The sequence below is a fragment of the Triturus cristatus genome, chromosome 5_2 (genome assembly GCF_964204655.1).
Source record: "Triturus cristatus chromosome 5_2, aTriCri1.1, whole genome shotgun sequence".
Classification (NCBI taxonomy): domain Eukaryota; kingdom Metazoa; phylum Chordata; class Amphibia; order Caudata; family Salamandridae; genus Triturus; species Triturus cristatus.
The window spans coordinates 1,062,796,027-1,062,816,196 of record NC_140588.1 but is presented as its reverse complement, the minus strand read 5'-3'; the positions used below and the strand labels follow the sequence as shown (position 1 = coordinate 1,062,816,196).

Below are 20,170 nucleotides of genomic sequence, written 5' to 3'. Positions count from 1 at the left end.
ACATACCCCTCATCATCGCATCGAAGCGGTTCTTGATAAAGCTGTCCAAAATGGGCCTCCCATATGGATGCTGCAATGTTTGACTCCACTGCAGCTTTGGGTTCTGCCGTGCCGGCATTTACCAGAGACCAAAATTTTCTCATATCCCTTGTTTCAAGTGCGAATGTGAGATCCTGCCATCTGTTCCAATCCCATTCTGACCGTGCCACTGCCATAGCTCTCCTGTAGTTTCGTCTAAGCTCAGAAATTTTAGTTTTATCCATACCTATTTTGACTGTATTTAGTAATTCTGTCTTAATCTTTCTACAGGATGAATTATACCATGTTGGGGTACGTGTTTTATTTTTCCTCTGCGGTAACACTGGGTAGAAAACCTCACCCAGTGCACCCACTAGGTCGTCATGGATTAAGGCCAGCTTCTCGTTAAAATGCAGATCTTTAGGCTGCATAATTAGCAAATCCAGTTCTTGTAGCTTTGGGAGTGCTATCCTGTAGATGTTACTTATGGACTCCTCTGAGTTCTCCAGTTTCCCCCACTTGACCCTGCGTCTGTTTGAGCTAAGTACCAGGTTCCCAGGATCATGACCAAGCTCAACAGAGGAAGATCGCACGGCAGCCACAGGATGCACCATCTCCATTATAAGTGCATTGTGGTCACTGTCCGATCTATCAGTGACTTTAAAGTCCAGGACCTTTGGCCATAGGCTAATGTCTACAAAAATATAGTCCAGCCTGGATTCATGGTTCTTCCTGTTAAACGTGCATGCAGAAGGGGTATCAGAGATAGTGCGTCCGTTACATGCCCTTAGAGAGAAATTAAGTGTTAGGGACATGATTTGCACAGCCAAGGGGGACCAGGATTTAGCGTATGGGGATTGGCAGGGGGGGACACCCCAGAGATCATCTTCTGCCGTAAGTGCACCTTCCTTTAAGCCTTCCAAGGGCTCAAAGTGGCAGTTAAAATCCCCGCCCAGCACTATCTTGTAGTTAATAGGAAGGGATTCCAGAAAGCGCGCAAGATCATCTAATAGTGGGGATTCCACAGTAATACCAATGGGGCGGGAGTACACATTAAGAACTGCTAGTTTAAAACCATTAGGCCACTTGAGTAGAACACATTGTATGTCCGGCGAGAGAGTCGGTAGACTCTCCGCATTACACCCAATGTGACTAGCTACCCAAATCGCCAGTCCTCCAGATGGCCTCCCCCTGCCAGACCAAACTGCATTTACTTCAAAGACTGCATAACCCGCTCTGGACAGGGGTTCCCTAGCCCAGGTCTCCTGAAAGAGACAAATATCACTGTTACTTACTAAAGTGTCCCAGTCACTCGTATCTATTTTATTGGTAATGCCGGCGACATTCCAAGAAAGGACCTTCAAGACGTTATCAGGCACTTCTGATCCACATCCGCCATTTTCCTCCATTATAACATCTATAGTTGGGGATGGAGGTGCATGCGATGATGTTGCAGGGGTCGGTGGAGAATTAGTAGAAACATTAGGAGTGGGTGAGGTAAACGAACTTTGGTTTTTATTATTGTTAGGGCCCTGTGGTCTCTTGGGTGAATGGGTTGCTAGACCCTGGGAGTTAGTAGATGACGAAGACTCCCGTCGCAATACGCGGGATTTTCGAAGGGTGGTCTCTATTTTGGCACTTACAGGCTTTTGTCGCAGATAGCGTCAATCTACCTGTTCAAGGCAGCTATATCTGTTGGGATGTATGTAATTGGCATAATTGGGAGGAACATTGCGACTGGACCTAAGTCTGTGTCTGGATCCATCAACGTCAGGACCAACCCTGGACCAACCGTCATCATTATTCAAATTTGGATTACTACTATTAGGATAAAAATATGACAGGTGGGCCACTTCAATGGATGTCAATCCTGTATTACCAGACCAGTTACAAATGTATGGCACAATGTTAGGGCTCCTAAAATTTACAATTATGCAATCTCCAGCATTATTCTTATCAGTATGACCAATCCATGGGACCCTTCTTACCAAAAGAATTTTGCCATCTAGGCTAGATGGTAGTGGCCTGTGAGTATTTAGCCAACTAGTGACCTTATTATGCAGGGAGTCGTACGATTCCACCGCGTTTCCACGTAGCATAGGTACCCCCTTCAAGACAACTGAATATACTGCCGCCTCTGGGGGGAGATTTACCACTTTGCACCAATTTTGGGAACTAGCTTGCCTGGCTGGAGGGTGGATTACATTATTTATTACTTTCTCCTCAGCCAGTGTATATAACGGCCCGGCTGAGCTCGACTTACTAGGGTTTGCTGTCAGAGGTTGTTGTTGGCTGCACAGTGTTGTGAGGGAAGATTTTAGCAAGGGAACTGTAGTAGTATTATCTATTTGGGTAGGTATAGGTAATTGAGAAGGCAAGATGACAGGGTTTGTGGGCAATTTGGAGGTACCAACAGAGTTCCCAACTACACCATGTTCGGCCATTCTTCGGCCTGAAGCTAAACCCAAAAGTCCCTTGCGCAGATCCATTAGACAAATTTCCATATTGGCCAAACGTTCTTCCAGGGGAATAAGCAGTTCCCTCAGTAGAGTACGGAGGGCCAAAAGAGTGACCTCCTCCCCCTCAGCTGGATTATGCTGGCTTGGAAGAGTTTTAGCCGGAATTTGATGATGCAATACACCCGTTCTACATAGTGGCTTTGACCCTTTGCTCGCTAATTTCTTTTGGATTCCCTTGGGCCTGGAGCTGGATTTAGCAACTTTGACGTGTTTGTCCCCCGTTGAGTGGGCCCTTGTTTGATTTTTCGGAATTGCTCCCTCCCTCTCACCCTGGGCATGTTGTTTCATCTCCCCATTACTACATGCTTTCTGTGTGGGAGCCGTCCCATCAACAGAGGGCTGGGGTATTGAGGCCTTACAGGGCGGTAGAGGCAATATACTAAGCTCAGCATTTCCTGAATTATCACAATCAGCGAAAGAAATGGCAGAGCAATTTGTTGCAGGTGTAATTGGTAATCCATCCATACCATTTCCCCCCCCTACTACTAAAGATGTACAATCTAGAGACTTGTCAGGAGTCATAGCACGTGCAAGAGGACCCAAGGAAGATCTCCTCACCCAGTCAATTTCTTGAGAGATTCGCCTTTCCAGGATGGTGATCTCGTCGACAAGGAGGGAACCAGCTTTGGCAAAGTACATATCAAGAGTTCCATTCGTCCTCCCTGTCGCTAAGGCGCTCTTACTCCGGGTTTCTCTGGTTGACATGCTTAGACACAGGTCAAGGTGTGGGGAGGGCGTCAGACAGCTCGAAGGGGCCCAGGCTCTGGTCGCCCTTGCTCGAACGGCCTCAAATGGCCCGCTCTTTGCCCCGGGCTACGACCCGCGCGCGTCCCGCTGGCGCGTGTGGGCTGGACCCTTGATAATGGTGGAAAGTGGGAGGACCGGGAGAAAGAAGGCGGGGCCAGGAAGAGGATGCAGGTGTGCAGGGTAAACTAAGCAACAAGCACCCTGGTCCTCGCAGTCCCGGCGATTCTAGCCTCTGTGACGGCCTCCCAGTTCAACACAGCGTCCCCCTCGCACAAATAGCCCAAACAGGCAAGGGAGCGTCCCACAATCAGGGCAGTGTGCTTTATAAGTAATAGCAGTAATAGCACTACGCTTAATTGCTCCTTCTTGTCTAGTTTTCCTATTGTCCTGGAGGCTGTTTGGTGTCACTTAAGGGAAGCTAAATAAATTTAAAAAAAAAAAAAAATCTGAGCCTTGCTCACTGCTTGCTGCTTGCTGCTCCCACGGCTGGCAGTTGGGGTAGATGCAAGACACGGCCTGGACCGGCAAGTCAAAGACTGTCCTTGGAGCAATACCTCCGTGTTTCTGTGTTTCCGGCAGGGCAATCGGAATGAGCTCAGGGGCGAGCAGGGCACGCAGGTGAGCCACAAGCAACAGCGACCCAGTTGGGCTACCACCTGGCTCGCACTCCGCGGCCGCTACTGATTGCGACCGCACCTTGGCATTCACCAGTCTCTTGCTCTCTGCACGCCGCTGATGGAGTTGCTGTCAATGCAGGTGAAAGGCAGGCGTTTTGCGCGCTGTCCGCGTTGTCCGGGGTTTTCACTGGGTGGGCAGGGGAAGGTTTGGCAGCCTTGTTGTCCCCCCCCCCCCTGCGCGCTACTATTTTTCCGGGGAGCAATCGGGTCGAGTCGCGGGTGGAGTCTCGGTAGATTCTGAAGCCGCCCGCTGACTCTACCACTGTTCTCGCTACTCACTCGTCTTTCCAGACACTAAATATTGAAGAGATGATTAGTTAGAGGTGAGTTAAAGTTTGACTCTTGTGTCACTGCAATGGAATTAGCAAACATTAGCATTCAGCAACTCCTATCATAGCTACTCAGGTAACATATTTAAATAGATTACACTTTGAGAGATATATATACAATGAGCAACACTTTTCTAACTTATGAGTCTTTCCTGTCCCATCATAGAATAAACCTAAAGTGTAATGCAACAATCCAACAGTCTTTACGAGGGCTCATATTAAATTTTCAAATAGTTTAAAGTTTGTTTCCATCATACAACGTGACTTTCAGAAATACTTATCTATAATTCCAAATGTCCTTCAAACAACTCCAAAGGAAGTCATTTTTCCCTTCAAAGTAATTCTTATAACTGTGTGACGAGGTTATGGCTTCAGCAGTATTATATCACAATTGCCTAATAAAGATGCCATAGGCCATGAGGGAAGTTCAATGCAGATATCCGAGATGCCAGCCACGTTTCGAAAATGCGTAAGAGTACATGGTCTAATGGAAATGTAATTTGTTGTCAGGGGGCTTATGCATAGTGTCTTCTTCAGGCTCATGAAACTGCAATTGATACAGCGCCAGCACTCTGGAGTGACCACCAGCCTTTTCTTGTCTGAAATTGGGTCAGGCTTTGTGGTATCCCTTCTATTTATTCACCATGTCTTAAGAGGTAAGCAATGCATCTAGCCATGCTTCCTTATAATCAGTGACTGTGAAATGTCTTTTGTAACTATATCATTAGTAATGTAGACCTGAGGGACTTGTTGGAGCTAATCATGTGGGATAGTTTAGGCTGAGGTCACGTGGTTGTACATATTAGTTACTGTTGGTTCTGTGTCACCGAAGTAGCACAGTAGAATATCATTACCTGATTTCAGTGCATTACCTATTTGTATTTCAGCGCATTGCCCATTTGTAGGATCAGGTTGTTAAAGACATAAACTGTGGTGATGGCATTAGAGAGGGCAAGGGGAATTTATAGGGGTATGTGACTAGGGTTTTTGGTTGTCTCTGCTAGAAGTGTGGGGAGAAGGATTTAAGAAATAGTGGTGGTAGTTAAACAATGGGTGTCTTTTAGGTATGGGGTTAGTAAGCTTTCTGTTTTATCGTTGGTGATCAGTGGGACAGTTGGTGATTGTGACTTTTTTTTTTAAACATATCTTTAATGGCATTTTATAGATTAACATTTTAGTGTAGACCTATAAATCAGTTTTGCCAGTTGCTCGTCTGTTTCCCGTGTGGCGACCTAATATATATTTCATCTTGATTCTACAAGTTGAGAATCGTTTTTTAAGTCTTTGGAACGTAATACAGGGTTATGACCATGCCTATATTCATATCATCTATCAACATTAACCCACTTTTTCTAAGCGGATCACAATTTCTCTAGCCTGGTCACTTTGGGCGGCTTACAGCTCCAGCCCGGGGTTCTGCAATATTATTCACATTTTTAGGGGATATGTTTAATAAACCAAACTATTAACTAAAGGCAAAAAAAGGAAAAAAGGAACTTGTGCAGAGTAATGGCATGCACATCTTCCTAGTGGGTGTTTGTGGGGGTATGCTAGCTAATACGTTGACCCTGGTAAGTAGGGTGGGCTTCTTTAGCATATCCTAGCATTTCTCCTCTCTCTGGACTTTCCTTTCTATTGTGGCCGCTGTTGCCAGTGGGCGGCTACTTCAGTCATGTTGGCCTTTCACTGTGCTGGAGTCACTATAGTGGAATGTGCTTGTCACCCTGGTGCACTCCCGCTCCCCTCCTCTTAGCTACTACTTGGTGTTGGGTATTCCCAGGTCCGCAGAGCTTCCCTCCATTGGTCTGCTATGGGACGCTTCCTTACTCCTCTCAATTCGTCCCAGCTCAATGCCCTGCCCTCAACACCTGCCCAGTTGATTACATCTCGATTCCAGCTGGCAACTTGTGGCCACGTGGATGACTTCCACATCAATGCTATCCTCCTGGCTAGTCCCATGGCCAAATCGATTAGCCTATTCCCAACTTTCCAGGCATGTGGACGAGGAAAGAGACGCGATTGTGCCTTACGAGGGAGTCAAGAAAAGATTGTTAGTCATGGTTAGGGAAACCATCAAGTCAGATACAGGTCAGAGTCTGTAGAGATTTCAAGTCTTTCATTACATTAAATGAACAGCCTCTACTAAGAAACTTGGCTGGATTTTTCTGTATCAGCTAGTAGTTTGTTTCTGCTTTTATTAGGTTCCTAGGCCACTGCTGAGATTGTGAACTGGGTTGTAGCAGACATTTGTACATTTACACCTCGTTTCAGGTCTTTTTGGGTCTGTGTGGTGCTGGTACTTATTTTTGGCATGTTGATGCCTGGCTCTCTACTGGGCACGGAAAGTGGGCCCTTGTTCACCTATTGCCTGTTTTAATTTAGCCTCCGGGAGGGGTGAATGGGCCACATCGAGGTACATGTAGTCGGAGATATGAGCACCATTGTTTGCAACATCTGCCCGTCATGCATTGATCCGCCAAATTGTTGCTTTGTATTCAGGGCCACCTTCTGTGCCTTGGGAGACGTGTCATCTTTGATCTAACCTGACATTTAGCGTATGTGGATTCCCCAAATTGTGTAGTGCTACAGAGTCTGGTGTGCACACCTGGACTGGCTACTGCTGCAGTTTTCCGATCTTGGCGTACGTGCTTGGCCTTAGTGTTGCACCTTATGTGAACCTTTAGTGCAGACTACTTGAATCCTTGGGGGGCTTTACTCCAAAACAGTATGGGCCGTATCAGAGTGGCTGGACTACATCCTCATGTCTATTAGTGAATCTCCTAAGGCTCTTGAATAAAAAAATGATTCAGTGGCCTTTGATCTGAACTTGTTCAAATTAGACCAATGTCAAAATGTTGGAGATGGTCACCATGCGTAGCGCACTTTGGCACAGCTTCAACCATATGGGAAGTTTCTCAGATTGGATGCGACTCTGCTGACGATTAAGATGAATACACTAGAGTGGCGTGTTGAGGGCGCTGAAGGACATTTTAGCCATAACATTGTAAGGATAATAGGAATGGAAAATGCGGAAGCCTCCAATATGGTTCACTTTTTGTAAGAATGGATTAAAGTGCATGGGTTACCAAAGGGATTGTCTCAATTCTCTGTGGTTGAATGCGCTCAGAGGGTCTTGTCATGGCAATCTGCCTCTGGTGTCCCCCTAGAGCCCATGGTGACCAGGCTGTTAAGTTATGAACACAGAGACATGCTTGTTCTGTTGTCTAGAGAGGGCGGACCCAAAATACTGGATAATCATAAGGTATTCCTGCTCCCAGATACACTGAAGTTGTCCAGGCTAAAAGACAAGCATTTATGGATGTTAAAATAGGTTTGAGGCAATTTGACCTCAAATACTCTCGTTTCCGGCCACGTTGAAAATTATTGCTGATTGCACTACACGGTTCTTCGTGGACATGGAGAAGGCTTGGGAGTGGCTTTTGAAGTGGGCAACTATAAATGAAAAACACTAGTACGCCCCAGTCTCAGAGACAGTGCCCTGGCAGGATCTCTGCAAAGCCCTCCCAAGATTATATAGAGGATGCACAATAGGAACTGTTAAGAGTGACTAGTAGTTGGGGCACTACGAGTATTCCCCCTCCTCAGAGATCCTTCTGTTACTTGCAGTTCATATGTTACACCCTAATATAGCACAGTGAGCTATGAACTGGCATCAAAGAGCTGCATGCATACTAGAGTATGTCTCTCAGGGATCTAAAGTTTTCAAACAAAAATAATTCCAGACAGGGGTCCTACAGTTAAATTGCAATGATAAATCCAATTTTCCTCATGTAATACACTGCGATCCTGACAGCTACATTGTATGGTAATGACATCAAACATATTTATCGCCTATCAACTTATAGTAACCATCAGCAACAAAATACAGAAAACGGAAAGGAATGTTCTGCAACTCAGAACGTCCCTGGTCCGCCCCAACTATCCAAAGTCACTGCAAGAAAGACAGTCAACTCGGTATACATCATAGAGTTTGGGTAGAAATACATTCTTATTAGTAAAGCCAACCCCAACCACTGTGGTGCATTTTAAATCCCGAGTTTGTGTTTCTCCAGGCCAATCACTCTTAAAATGTACTGTCTATTAGAATCAGTGACATATGATTCCTACATCTTTTGATCCTCACTGTTGTATGTAACATTTCATATCAAGTGATTTGCGTACTATGACTCTGACTCTGTGTCCTGATGTAATGTGCTCTGACACACTACATTGGTAGGAGTAGCTCTATAAAACAAATGAAATGCATGTGAGAGAGGAACTATCGAGGGAGTAGGGACATTGGTGGACTGTGGTAGTGAGGGAATTCGTGAAGGAGGAGGTCTCTGGTGGATGTCAACAAGGATTGTTGCGCAAAACGTCACCAGCGCTAAAGTCTGCCTTGCATCTCACTGCTGCTGAATCTGGAGAACCGACCATGTTCAGTGATCCGATAGTTTTATTGTTTCTTCACTTTAGGATCCCTATTCAATACACTCATATTACATGCCCTAGATGGGAGTGCGTCTGATTCTAGTATAATTACACAGAGTGTTAGGACGTCTATAAGCTCTCAAACATATGAAAAAAATAGAAATGTGGACTATACTCCAGGAGACCCATTTGCTTATAGAAGTAGGCATTAAAGGGAACTAGATGGTGTGGCTAACTCTTTCATAGATCGCGTTCTTCTTATGCCTGGGACACTCTTATCTGGGTTAATCCTAGGAACTCCTTTGTAATTACTATGCACATTTCGCACAAATTGGGGAGGTACAGTCTCCTTACAGGCAAACTAGATGGGAAGCCTCTTCGATTTATGAATGTGTATGTCCCCAATACTAAACAAGTACATTTTTTAGATTGACTCATGTCACTTTTACTGAATGACCGTGAGACATCCATGATATAAGTGAGCGATTTTAATTGTGTTGCTGAGCTTGTTTAGGACAGATCCTTCCCCCTATGCTGGGGGTATTTGCAATACAGGCTTTGTGTAGATTGCACCCTTTATTATTGGAGTAGAGATTTACTGATGCCTGGCGAAGAATGCATCCTGGGATGAGTGAATATTCCTACTTTTTGCATGTCCATGTATTGAACAGTAAGCTAAATCTATTTCTCTGGTATTCACAATTGCGAATGGACCTGATTGATGCAGTGCATTTAAGTAAGATTTTTTGGGATAATAAACCTACAAAAGTGACACTGCAGTGGAGGGGGTAATACCGTAAAATTTCCATAGGGCGTTTTCAACCGTAGTGCTGTGGATGCACCATGTACAACGGAGCTGGATGCTGCAATCAAACATTTCTTTGAACTGAATGCGGAGGCAGTGCAGAATCTTTGTGGGAAGCCGTAAGGTGAGCATGCGGGACATGTATTTGGGAATGACCTTTGGAGTTAGGAAAACTCTAGAGAGTGACTTACAGAAGGCTTATGTCCAGTTACTTGAATTAGAAAAAGCAGTTGTATCTTCACCTGAAAGGCATCAAACATTGGTGACATGAAAGTTTATCAGGTGTTTATTGACAAACTAGCTGGAGATCAATGTAAAGCATATATTGTGAAGAAGCACAGTGAAGGGAATAAAGCTGGACACTAACTAGCTTGGCTAGAGCATGGTCAATCGATTCACGGATACTACTGGCTATCTGTAGCCCAAGCAGTGAATTACACTATAGGTGCCTCAGTATCGACCATGCTTTTACTTAATGTTATGAAAAATGATATGCGATGCCCCCCCCCCCCCCCCCTCAGATGAAGTGCAACTGGGATACATTTGAAAATCAGGGTTGCGTAGGTTAATGGTTATGCAGCAGAACCATCTGGATTCTGCCTTATTGCAGTGGAAATTTAATTAGTTATAAAAAATTTAGTGAGGGGTAATACCCCTAGTGGGGACGGTATTCCTGTCAGATTTTATGAGGCCTATGCTAGCTCGATGATACCTCAGATATTGACCATGTTACGAGCAGAGTAAGAAAGTCTTCATGCTTCCCACGACTAGAAAAGCATTACTTTTTATGTTGCCCAAGCCTAAGGCAGACCCCATGGAGATAAGAACATATAGACCTTTGTCCATCTTGAACTTGGATTATAAGGTGATAGCGACGTTTTTAGAAAAAAGGGTTGCAGTAATTCTTCTGTCTTTAGTACAACGGATCAGGCAGGAATTCCGCAGGCATTTAGGCATTTGTATCATAATTTAAATCACCCAGTCTTGAGAGGATCACAAGCTGCCATATCTTCCATACATATGATGCAAGTGTTCGAAATGGTGGGAATTCTTTGTTCCAGGTATTCAAAGCCATTAGGTTTGTAAGCGAGTTGATGAGTTTGAGTCAGCTATTGTGTTCAGCCACCACTTCGCAGATGAGGAATGGTACATTCCTAAAATTGCACCCCAAGTAATTTGCCTAAATGTACCTAGCCTAGATCTGTATATGTAGCATGTATATGTGTGTAGCTATATATATGTGATCAAGGCCGCTTATGCGCGGCCGAAACGTGTCGGGGACATGCACGAAGAAAGAAAAATCAAACAATAATTTAATTGCACTATAATGGGTCCGTGCCTGCTTCGTAATTGGAGTTTTTCATAAGGATTGGTTTTGCATATATATATGTGTGTGTCTGTCTGTCTCCAAGAACCCCCAAGGAAAGAAGCGGCCCCCTCACCTGATGCTTAAAAATGAAGGACCCCGTCTCTGCTTCAAGGATGACACCCCGCGAGGGGTGTCAGACCGCTTCGTGTAAAAAATTCAGCATGCAGGACCCCGTATCAGCTTGGACGGAATTCTCCGTTAATTTGCAAGGGAGGCTAAGGGTTTTATATACTAGAGTGGTCACTCCATGGGTTCTTCTAGAATCAGTATGTTTTGAAAACAATCATAAATGTTTTTCCAAACAAATGCCATCATGCACAGCTGGCTGTTTGCCAAGGATGAAAAAAGTGGTGACCCTTATACAGAATAATTATACCATGCCTGAGGACATGTTTATGTACGTCAGGAACAGAGATTGTGATAGAGTAGTGAGAGCCCGGTGTCGAAGAGACAGGAGCAAGCTACTAGGTAAAAGGTCACCTGTTTAGAATCGTTATTGTTGTGTGGATAGGACAAATGTATGTAAAATGGGGTATACATGATATGGCTAGCCATACATTCGGCAGAGGAGTACTTCTGCTGGAATTATCCTTGAATGTGGTGCACTGTAACTTAGATGCAGTCCTGCTGACTCTGACCTCTATCCTGCAAGGGCTGATAGCTTGTTCTACAGCAGACCGGATTCCAGGCGCACATCACACTTCGGTATGGGGTATTAGGCTATCCCAATGCATCAGGCAGAGGGCACCACCGCTTTCGTGTAGGTAGTATTAGATGGGTGTGTAACAACATAGTAACTTTATCATGGTTGAATTGTTCATCTTTTTCACCATTCTCATAATGCTGATTACAATGCTTTGTTTCATCTGCCTAATAATCGCAGCTCATGCGTTCTAAATAAGAATATGATTGTTTCAATAAATGTTGAAAACCCATTTTTGTACCTTTCCTGTGTCTACCTTTCTTGTGTCTACCTTGGGTAGGCAGAGTAACAACGAAAGGGTATATTTGTTTCCACAATTTTCTTGGTAATAATAGTTGTCATGTTGGAGGTTGCTGATACTATTTGGTACCATGGTATAGTTAGGAGTTCAGATGGAGCACTGTGAGCAAGCTAGGAATTGTGTCAGCATTTTCTGTCTGATGGTATGTGTGGACCAAGTCGCTATATTCTGAAGTGCATGTTGACCTGATACACAGGCTTACTTAATTCTTAGGAACCGTAGAATGCTGGGTCCCTGTAGCAGTCCATTGTAGTCAACCTGATCGGATGACTTTTTCCTGGTCCAGCGCAGCCAGATTTCCCCAGTTGATAACATTTGAGCACATTTTTTTTGTTTGTATATTGTATTGTGCTGTTTTTTGTGTACACATTTTCGTATAAGAATGTTTGCTGTTTTAAAGAATTTATTTTTTGGGTACCTTTTTCTTTGTTATTATTTGTTGTTCATGAATTTATTTTTCACATTACACTCTAAGGGTTGCATATACTTGCTACATGATGTCAGTGTGCAGGTGGGGTGCCTATATGCAACTCTTCTGCATATGTGGGATGAGGCTACCATGTAATCAGAAAGTGCCATCTATTTACTGAAAACTTTCTGGATCCAGTGTTGTTCCTAGGGGATTTCAAATGGTGAGGAATCTGTGGTTAGATAGGCTATCCACCAGAAAGAGCATTACCTGAGGTAAATAGCTTGTTGTTTGTATTTATCGCTGGCAGATATTAGCCATTTATCTTATTGCATTGTTTTGCGATGGGAATCTATTTCATTTTTTGTTCTTCTATTCCACAACCTTTATTTACTTAATAAAAATGGTGTTCGTATCAAAATGTGAATCATCTTTTCCCAAAGTCATCTAATAATATCCCAGTGTTTTTTTGCCAGAACAAGATTTTCACCAGACACTTATATTTTGCAGGTAAAAAAACAGGACCTCCTGGCCCAACTGGACCAACAGGGCCACCTGGTCCTCCAGGCCCTCCTGGCCCTCCTGGACCTCAAGGTCCCCCAGGATTCCCTGGTATCCCTGGAATTCCAGGTACTACACCAATTGGGCCACCAGGACCCCCTGGAGCACCAGGTCCTCCAGGCCCACCAGGGGTTCAAGGACCCTCAGGTATGCTCTTCATTGACTCTGCCAGTGTTTTAGTCTCCAAATAATTCAATGTTCATTGTCATCTGGCCTATTGCGACTCACGGGTTAGTCCTAAAAGGAGTGCAGATTGCATGCATGTCCATTCTATTGATCTAAATTAATATCAGACTCCGTGCAAGAATTGCTCACTCTCTCACTACCTGCCTTTAGGTTGTTTGGCTGTGAGGAAAATGCGGTAAGGATGTTGCAGGTTTGATTAATTGCTGGTCACTGTCTCACCATAAAATTGATGTATTGTCTCTCATGCAGGATGAGGGGCCAGATGTGGTCTTACACACAGAAGCGTAGCTGCATGAAAATGCAATGCCTGATATATTTCAAGCCCTACCTTAGGGACATTCTATATGCCGGAGAGATTGTTTGAGCAAATGGGTGAGGGACCAGCCATCATTCTCAAAGAGTCTCTCAAATGTATTTATGATCTATTACTTATTCCTGATTGTGAGATCCTCTTCTTCTCTATTTCTTTGATCCAGACTTTTTTTTAGGAGTTTTAATATATTGACCTCCCTCATCCCTCCCCCCCCCCCGCCCCCTTCCCCCCATTCATGTGCTCATTTCTCTCAGGCTCTTCCAGACATTCTTGCTAGTTTAGTGATTAGCCAGCTTAATTTCACCATATTGGGGACTTTAATATACATTTTGAAGATACCAGTAACTCCTTGTCCTCAAGGCTATTGCAGGACCTTGGTTCCCTACATCTGTTACAAAAAGTGATTTGGTCAACACATGAGAAAGGCTTCTTATCAACCAAGTTTTCAGTAATTACCCTAATCTTAAGGTTGAGGATCCTCTACTGATGTTGTAGTTGAATCATTATTTGAACCCAATGTTTCTGCATGTGGATGCCTACCTCTCCCCCCACTGCCAGCTATTTGGAGGGACCGTAGATGAGCCAAACTTAATATTGAGGAGTGAGATACTACTCTCAACTCCTCCAGGCTTGTACTGGGAAACCATCCTACCTCTGCTAATGATAAGGTTGCTGATTGGGTCAAGCACTCCTTAGATCAGGTTATCCCAGTTAAAGCCCACAAACTGAGTCACAAGGGTAAATCTTCCCCTTGGTTTGCCCCTCATTTATTGACCTTAAGGAAAGAATGTAAAAGGCTAGAAAAGAAGTGGAGGAAGTCATATGATGAGCATTGGAAGAAGAAATATTGCATGGCTATTAGAAGCTATCACATAGAAATTAGATCTGCCAAGCTTTTTTATTATAAATCTAAAATCAACAGGGCATCTAACTTTCCTCTGGAAATATTTCAAATTTGTAAATTGTTGACCAACTCTAAATCAGACAGCTCATTACCATAGTCTACCGTAGCTCGATATATTGACCTAGCAAATTTTTTTCTAAAAGAAATTACAGACCTTTATTCCTCCTTCAAGAATATTGAAAGGGACCCATATCCTACTCCAAGTGGGGTGGCAGAGAAGAATTCTAGGATTTGCCTACTAACATTTCCTGATATCACTCCAAACTGGATTTCAGTGCTTTCTAGCAAGGTGAAGTCAGGCTCCCCTCTCGATTCCACCCCTCCCTATATTCTTTCACAAGGATCGGAATTCATCTATCCGGTCCTGCTGGACCTACTTAATCTTTCATTATCTATTGGTATAGTTCCTTTCTGCGTGGAAACACCCTGTAGTGAAACCACTGCTAAAAAAGCCTAACCTGGACCCACTTTGTTTATGGAATTATAGGCCTATCTTGTTACTTCTGGGAGCTGGTAAACTAGTCGAGAAGCATGTTAATGAACATTTGTCTCTGTTTTTGGAATCTAATGGTATCCTACATCCCACCCAGATAGTTTCAACTGCAGCACAGCACTGAAACAGCACTTTGGTGGCAGTTGAGAAGCTCAAGATGTGGTTGGATCTTTGAGGTTCAGCTGCAGTTATACTCCTTAATCTTAGTGCTGTGTTCAACACAGTAGATCACTGAATCCCAATTCAGAGAAATAATAATGTTGGAACAACTGACAATGCTTTAAAATGGGGACAGGACTTTTCAGATGTTTGACAAAACTTGCTATTTTGACACCTTCCCCTGAAATGCAGGGTGCCTCAGGGTTCGGCGCTTAGTTTCAGGCTCTTTAATCTCTACATATGTCCTTGGCTGCCATTGTTCAAGCATTTGGGATGCTGATTGTTTCTTACGCTGATGACACTCAATTAGTGTTTTCCTTCTTACCCTAGCATGGGGCACATTCTCAACACTTTGGTCCATATCTGGAGAAGGTAGCTAACTGGATGGCCAGCTGCTGCCTTAAGCTTAATGGGGATAAAACAGAGACTTTGATGCTAGGCAATATTCCGAATATCTAGTCTTTAGCAGGCTGGAGGAATCGCTTAGGCACTGCCCTCTCCCCAAAACCTCTCAAAAATGCTTGAGGGTATGGCTAGGTAACTCCCTCTCAACGGAAGCCAAAGCAAGGAAACTTTTTCACAGTTGTTACAGTCTTCTCAGATTGCTTCGGAAAATCTTAGATCTGCTTCCCCTTCTTTCTCGAAGGCTCATTGTACACGCTTCGACATTATCACTCCTGGATTATGGGAACCTGCTCTAGCTGGGAGCCCCACGATATGCAATTAGAGGGCTCGGCTGTTGCTCAACATTCTGAGATACCGATTAGCTCAAAGTGCTTTGGCTATGCCTAACTGTCTCCCAATGGAAAAACGGGTGAAGGTCAAGGCTCTGTGTATGGGTGGTGCGTGGCTAAACGCCTAACATGGCAGACGTGGATTGAAGAGGCTCCGGAGTCCGGAATAGTAATCCTGTCACACCGGTGCAAATAGAGCTGCATCGCACCTCTGATCGGCATGCTGCCACTGCTGTGCTCCCGTGCGGAGGCTGTGCTGACTTTCAAGTCCCCAAAAACTGACATTGCCAAAGAGAACGCTCGAGGGAGAGCCCATCTGGTGCTGGGGCCTAGCTGGAGAGGAGCGGCCTGTGCTGACGCGGGGTGCCTATCGCCAACCCCTGTGACGCTGAGATCTGGAGGTTGGGTGTAGGTAAATCGTCTGGGCTGCCGGTATCGACAGCCCAACATCGGCGGAGCGGCGCTGCCGAGAGCGGGTGCCCTTGTGCCCCGTGGAGTGTGCCCCGCAACCTTCGGAGATGACTGGACGGCTGTCTCCCCGGAGTTGACTCGGAAGCGGACTGCCTCGCACCAGATGCTGACCCCCACAAACTGCTGCCACTAAGAGTGGAGGCGCACAGGCGACAGGAACTGCTGATGCCACTGACCAGGAAGAGCTGTGCCACAGCATACTGCGAGGGACGATTAGCAGGCAGGAGGCCTGATTACAGAGGTGGGACTACCGGAGGTGCGGGACCGAGCGGACGCGGCTGGAGGAGTGTAGGGACAGGCTCCGGCCTGCTGGCTCTCTTTGTGAACACGGCCTGAAACCTGAGCCCACCGCCGAGAGGGTGCCTGGTCTGCCAAGGCAATGTGAAGGATCTCACATCCTCTCCCTGCAGTGTCGCATGATTTTGGTGATACGGCGGGACTGGTCTCATCGCTCCGTCCGCTGCTGTGCACTGGCAGCAAAACACCCAGAGGAGGAGAGCAAACCCCCTGCGAGACCCGCAGGTGAGGTGAGGGGCACTGGGGGGAGCCGCTGTCTCGTAATTAGCCTCGGGTGCCATAGTTAAGCGGATCGGCTAGTCTGAAGTGCTGCTCCCTCCACCTGCCATCTTGACTGACTGCTGCCCCACCTGAGTGTGCGCGAGGCCAGGAGCTTGGGAAGAAACACGCGCATAGCTGCAGATCCATCCGCTCACGGCTTGACTCCAGCAGCAAACCCTATTGAGGGTGAAAATATCACTGCAATTGCCTGTAAACCTGTCTGCACCCACCCACTGGCTGTCACCTCCGGGCAGGGCAGGCGGTGAAGCACACCTCACCAAATACTGTTGCGTGCGGGGTAAATGAGATAGGGCGTTGCCGCCTGGGGTCCGCGATGCAGGTCCAGCATCGGACCGCGCCTGGCCAGTGTGATGACAGCACTGTAGCACGCAAAAGGCTACTTCTATAGAATACTTACCTGAACCGAACTCACACTCCGAGTGGCGGTGGTGCAACACTGCCCACCTTAAATTACGCTGAGCGCTCAGACCTGTTGCAGAAGTCCTGAATATAAATCACAAAGATTTATCAACCCGGAGATTGCTAAATCCTCCTAGCCCGAACACACATTCTCCAGAGGAGACAAATGTGCATCCGGAGGTATAATAGCGGCGGTACCTGTCGCCACCCTCACATATGAATATTTCCAATTGGAAACGAGAGCAGACACGAGCAATGGGGCAGACCAAAGGGAAAATAATGGAAACAGTAACGGCCACTACTCACACTGCGGAGGACGCAGACAACCCTACATGCCCATCTTTGCCAAAGTCCGTTCCCCCCCACCAATGTAGAGACACCTCAAGATTAGCAGGACTTAGTTTTACAGGAGGTCAGAGACTCACGAAAGGCCATTGAGCAGCAGATTGGGTTGCTCACAACGGGTTTCGCGCTGCTCAAGGCCAACTATGTCAAGCTGGCTGACACGGTGAGATCGCATGGGCACACTCTGAAGGAGGCTGAACCCCAAGTAAAGGAACATATGACATAGATCCAACTGTTGCAGCAGCAAATTACTGGCCTACAAGACAGGATCGAAGATGCGGAAGGAAGGAACCGTAGAACCAATGTGCATGTTCTAGGTCTTCCAGAAGGCAGTGAGGGCCCCAACGCTGCCAAATTGAAGGAGCAATTGTTTCGTGAACATGTGGCCCTGGAGGGACTTTCGTCCTCCTGTGGGAAATGAGCCCACCGGATCCCTACTGGCAAACCAAAGCTGGGCTGCCGCGGCGACCAAATATGCCCAAAAGTGAGCACACTGGTGGAGGGTCACCCTCTTGTCCACGGGTCCAAAGACCAACAAAATAGAGATCGGCACTGGAGTTGAAATAAATAAATCAAGTTTATTAATCACTCATGAGTGGGACCACGTCCACACAACACTCTCAAGTACTTCAGGAGATAGTACACTGAATTCACAAACCATTGTTCCTTTTATACCGGTTTTCTGCAATGTAAGCATGTGGACAGAAATGAAAGAACAGGTTTTAGAAATAGCTTAGCGAGTCTGTCGCCCACCTTGCTTATCTTTATCTTTTTCTTCTGAAGACAAATGCTCCTCGTCAAAAACCTCATCCTCAGGGGCACTTGGAGTAGGAAATTTATACGGGGGTGGGGGTCGTTCTAGTAGGATGCAATCGTCCTGGGGCGTATTAAGTAGTGGATAGATAGGGCGCCTAATAGGGTACTGGCCATGTACCTCTAATCGACGTTCTCTATCTTCTTTTTCAATTTTTTTCCTTTATTCTTTATTTTTTAAATTCTTACGCTTTTTGATATATCATTTTCTGCTGTTCTTTTTCTGCTAAAGCTTCTGCGCTCTCTCGTACTTCTTTATCCTACATATGCACACAATCAAACATATCCTGTCTACTTTTTCTTTCAAATAAACACTGCTCTACATATTGAACCTTTTTAGACTCGAATGACCCATTCAATGGCCATTGCAAATCAGACTCTTTCTTTGTGTATTTGTTCCACAATGAACTGTACATTATGGGAGAAATACCATATTTAACATACATATCTCTATTGGGCGTCCCCTCTGGAGGAGCCGGCTGACTTTGTTCCAAGCTAACTTTGGTACCACAAGAGCAGCAATACCACTTACGGAGTGTGCTGAGAACAGGCATGTTTTACAAATTTTTGCAAAATATTACTACTCCAAACAAATATTGCAAAAGGAGAAAAATCTCCACATTACCTGCCTTCAGTCTTTGCAAAGAGTGAATACAAAAACTAAACCAAGCCAATCAAATCAAGAGTGCTGCTTCAGCGACCTTATCAAGCTCTCTGGTGGACCTAATGGTCACTGCAGAATTACGCCAAAGAAAACCCCAGTCGAGACCGGCCACCACCTGGAGGGTCAAATCTGGAAAACCGGAAAAGTCACATCGGCCTGCAAAGAAAAAAGGTCTCCTCATGCAGTGCGCATCCTCAGTAATATTTTGATCCTCTGTCAAGACCACTCTTTTGGACGGCTGCGTCTCCGATGGGGCTCCACGTGTCGGGCGCCAACTGTGGAAATGTGCCCAAAAGTGAGCACACTGGTGCGGGGTCACCCTCTTGTCCACGGTTCCAAAGACCAATAAAATAGAGATCGGCACTGGAGTTGAAATAAAATAAATCCAGTTAATTAATCACTCATGAGTTGGACCACGTCCACACAACACACTCAAGTGCTGCAGGAGGTAGTACACTGAATTCACAAACCATCGTCCCTTTTTTACCGGTTTTCTGCAATGTAAGCATGTGGACAGAAATGGACAGAACAAGTTTTAGAAATAGCTATCAGCAAACAAGGGCAGATGAATAACCACTTGAACAGCAAAGTGGGAGGGGGAGCAGGAATGCCTATGGCAGCAGTAGTTAACATCTGAGACCAGGTGCACTGGCAGCTACAAACCCCCAGCACGTACATTGCTTAGCCACGTCAGGAGGTCAACTAAAATAGATAACACAAGCAGAGTGAAAAAGACGAGCAGCAGAGGACGGAAGAATTACGAAGGAAACAAAATGGACACCACAGTAAAAATGGCTTAGCTTATGCTAAGTAAAATATTATACGTTTCCACATAATAGTCAAGATACTAAATTACACGGACCGGAACATACTATTACAGAAGGCACGTGAGCGGACACAAGTCCAGTTTGAAAACCATTGGGTATCACTATACCCTGATTAGACACTAATGGTGCAGCGCCAAAGGTCCTCCTTCCAAGCAGTAAAAAAGAAGCTACGTGCCATGCACTTAAAATATGCACTGTTGTTTCCTGCCCGCCTAAAAATAATTTACGAATAATAACGTACTTCTTCGACAGCACGGAAGAGGCTGAGGAGTAGATTGAAGTGATGGATCCAGCGTCAAGCTTTCGGGTTACATCTAGCGTCCCGCCCAACAGTCCTAAACGTACTCAAGGTCACAGATCCCATCGCAATAGCAAGGGAGTGCAAAAGTCGCAAAGCCTTAGCCCCACATATGA

The 20,170-nt window shown here is 45.4% G+C and overlaps 1 protein-coding gene across 3 annotated transcripts in view; it reads left to right on the top strand.

The window, feature by feature from the left end:
• EDA (ectodysplasin A) overlaps positions 1–20,170 on the top strand; it is a 1,792,848-nt gene that overhangs the window by 1,475,766 nt on the left and 296,912 nt on the right. For all 3 annotated transcript variants that reach the window (XM_085608342.1, XM_085608341.1, XM_085608340.1), the window contains exon 4: positions 12,819–13,016. In XM_085608342.1, coding sequence (XP_085464468.1) covers positions 12,819–13,016 — 198 coding nt within the window. The remainder of the gene's footprint in view (positions 1–12,818; positions 13,017–20,170) is intronic.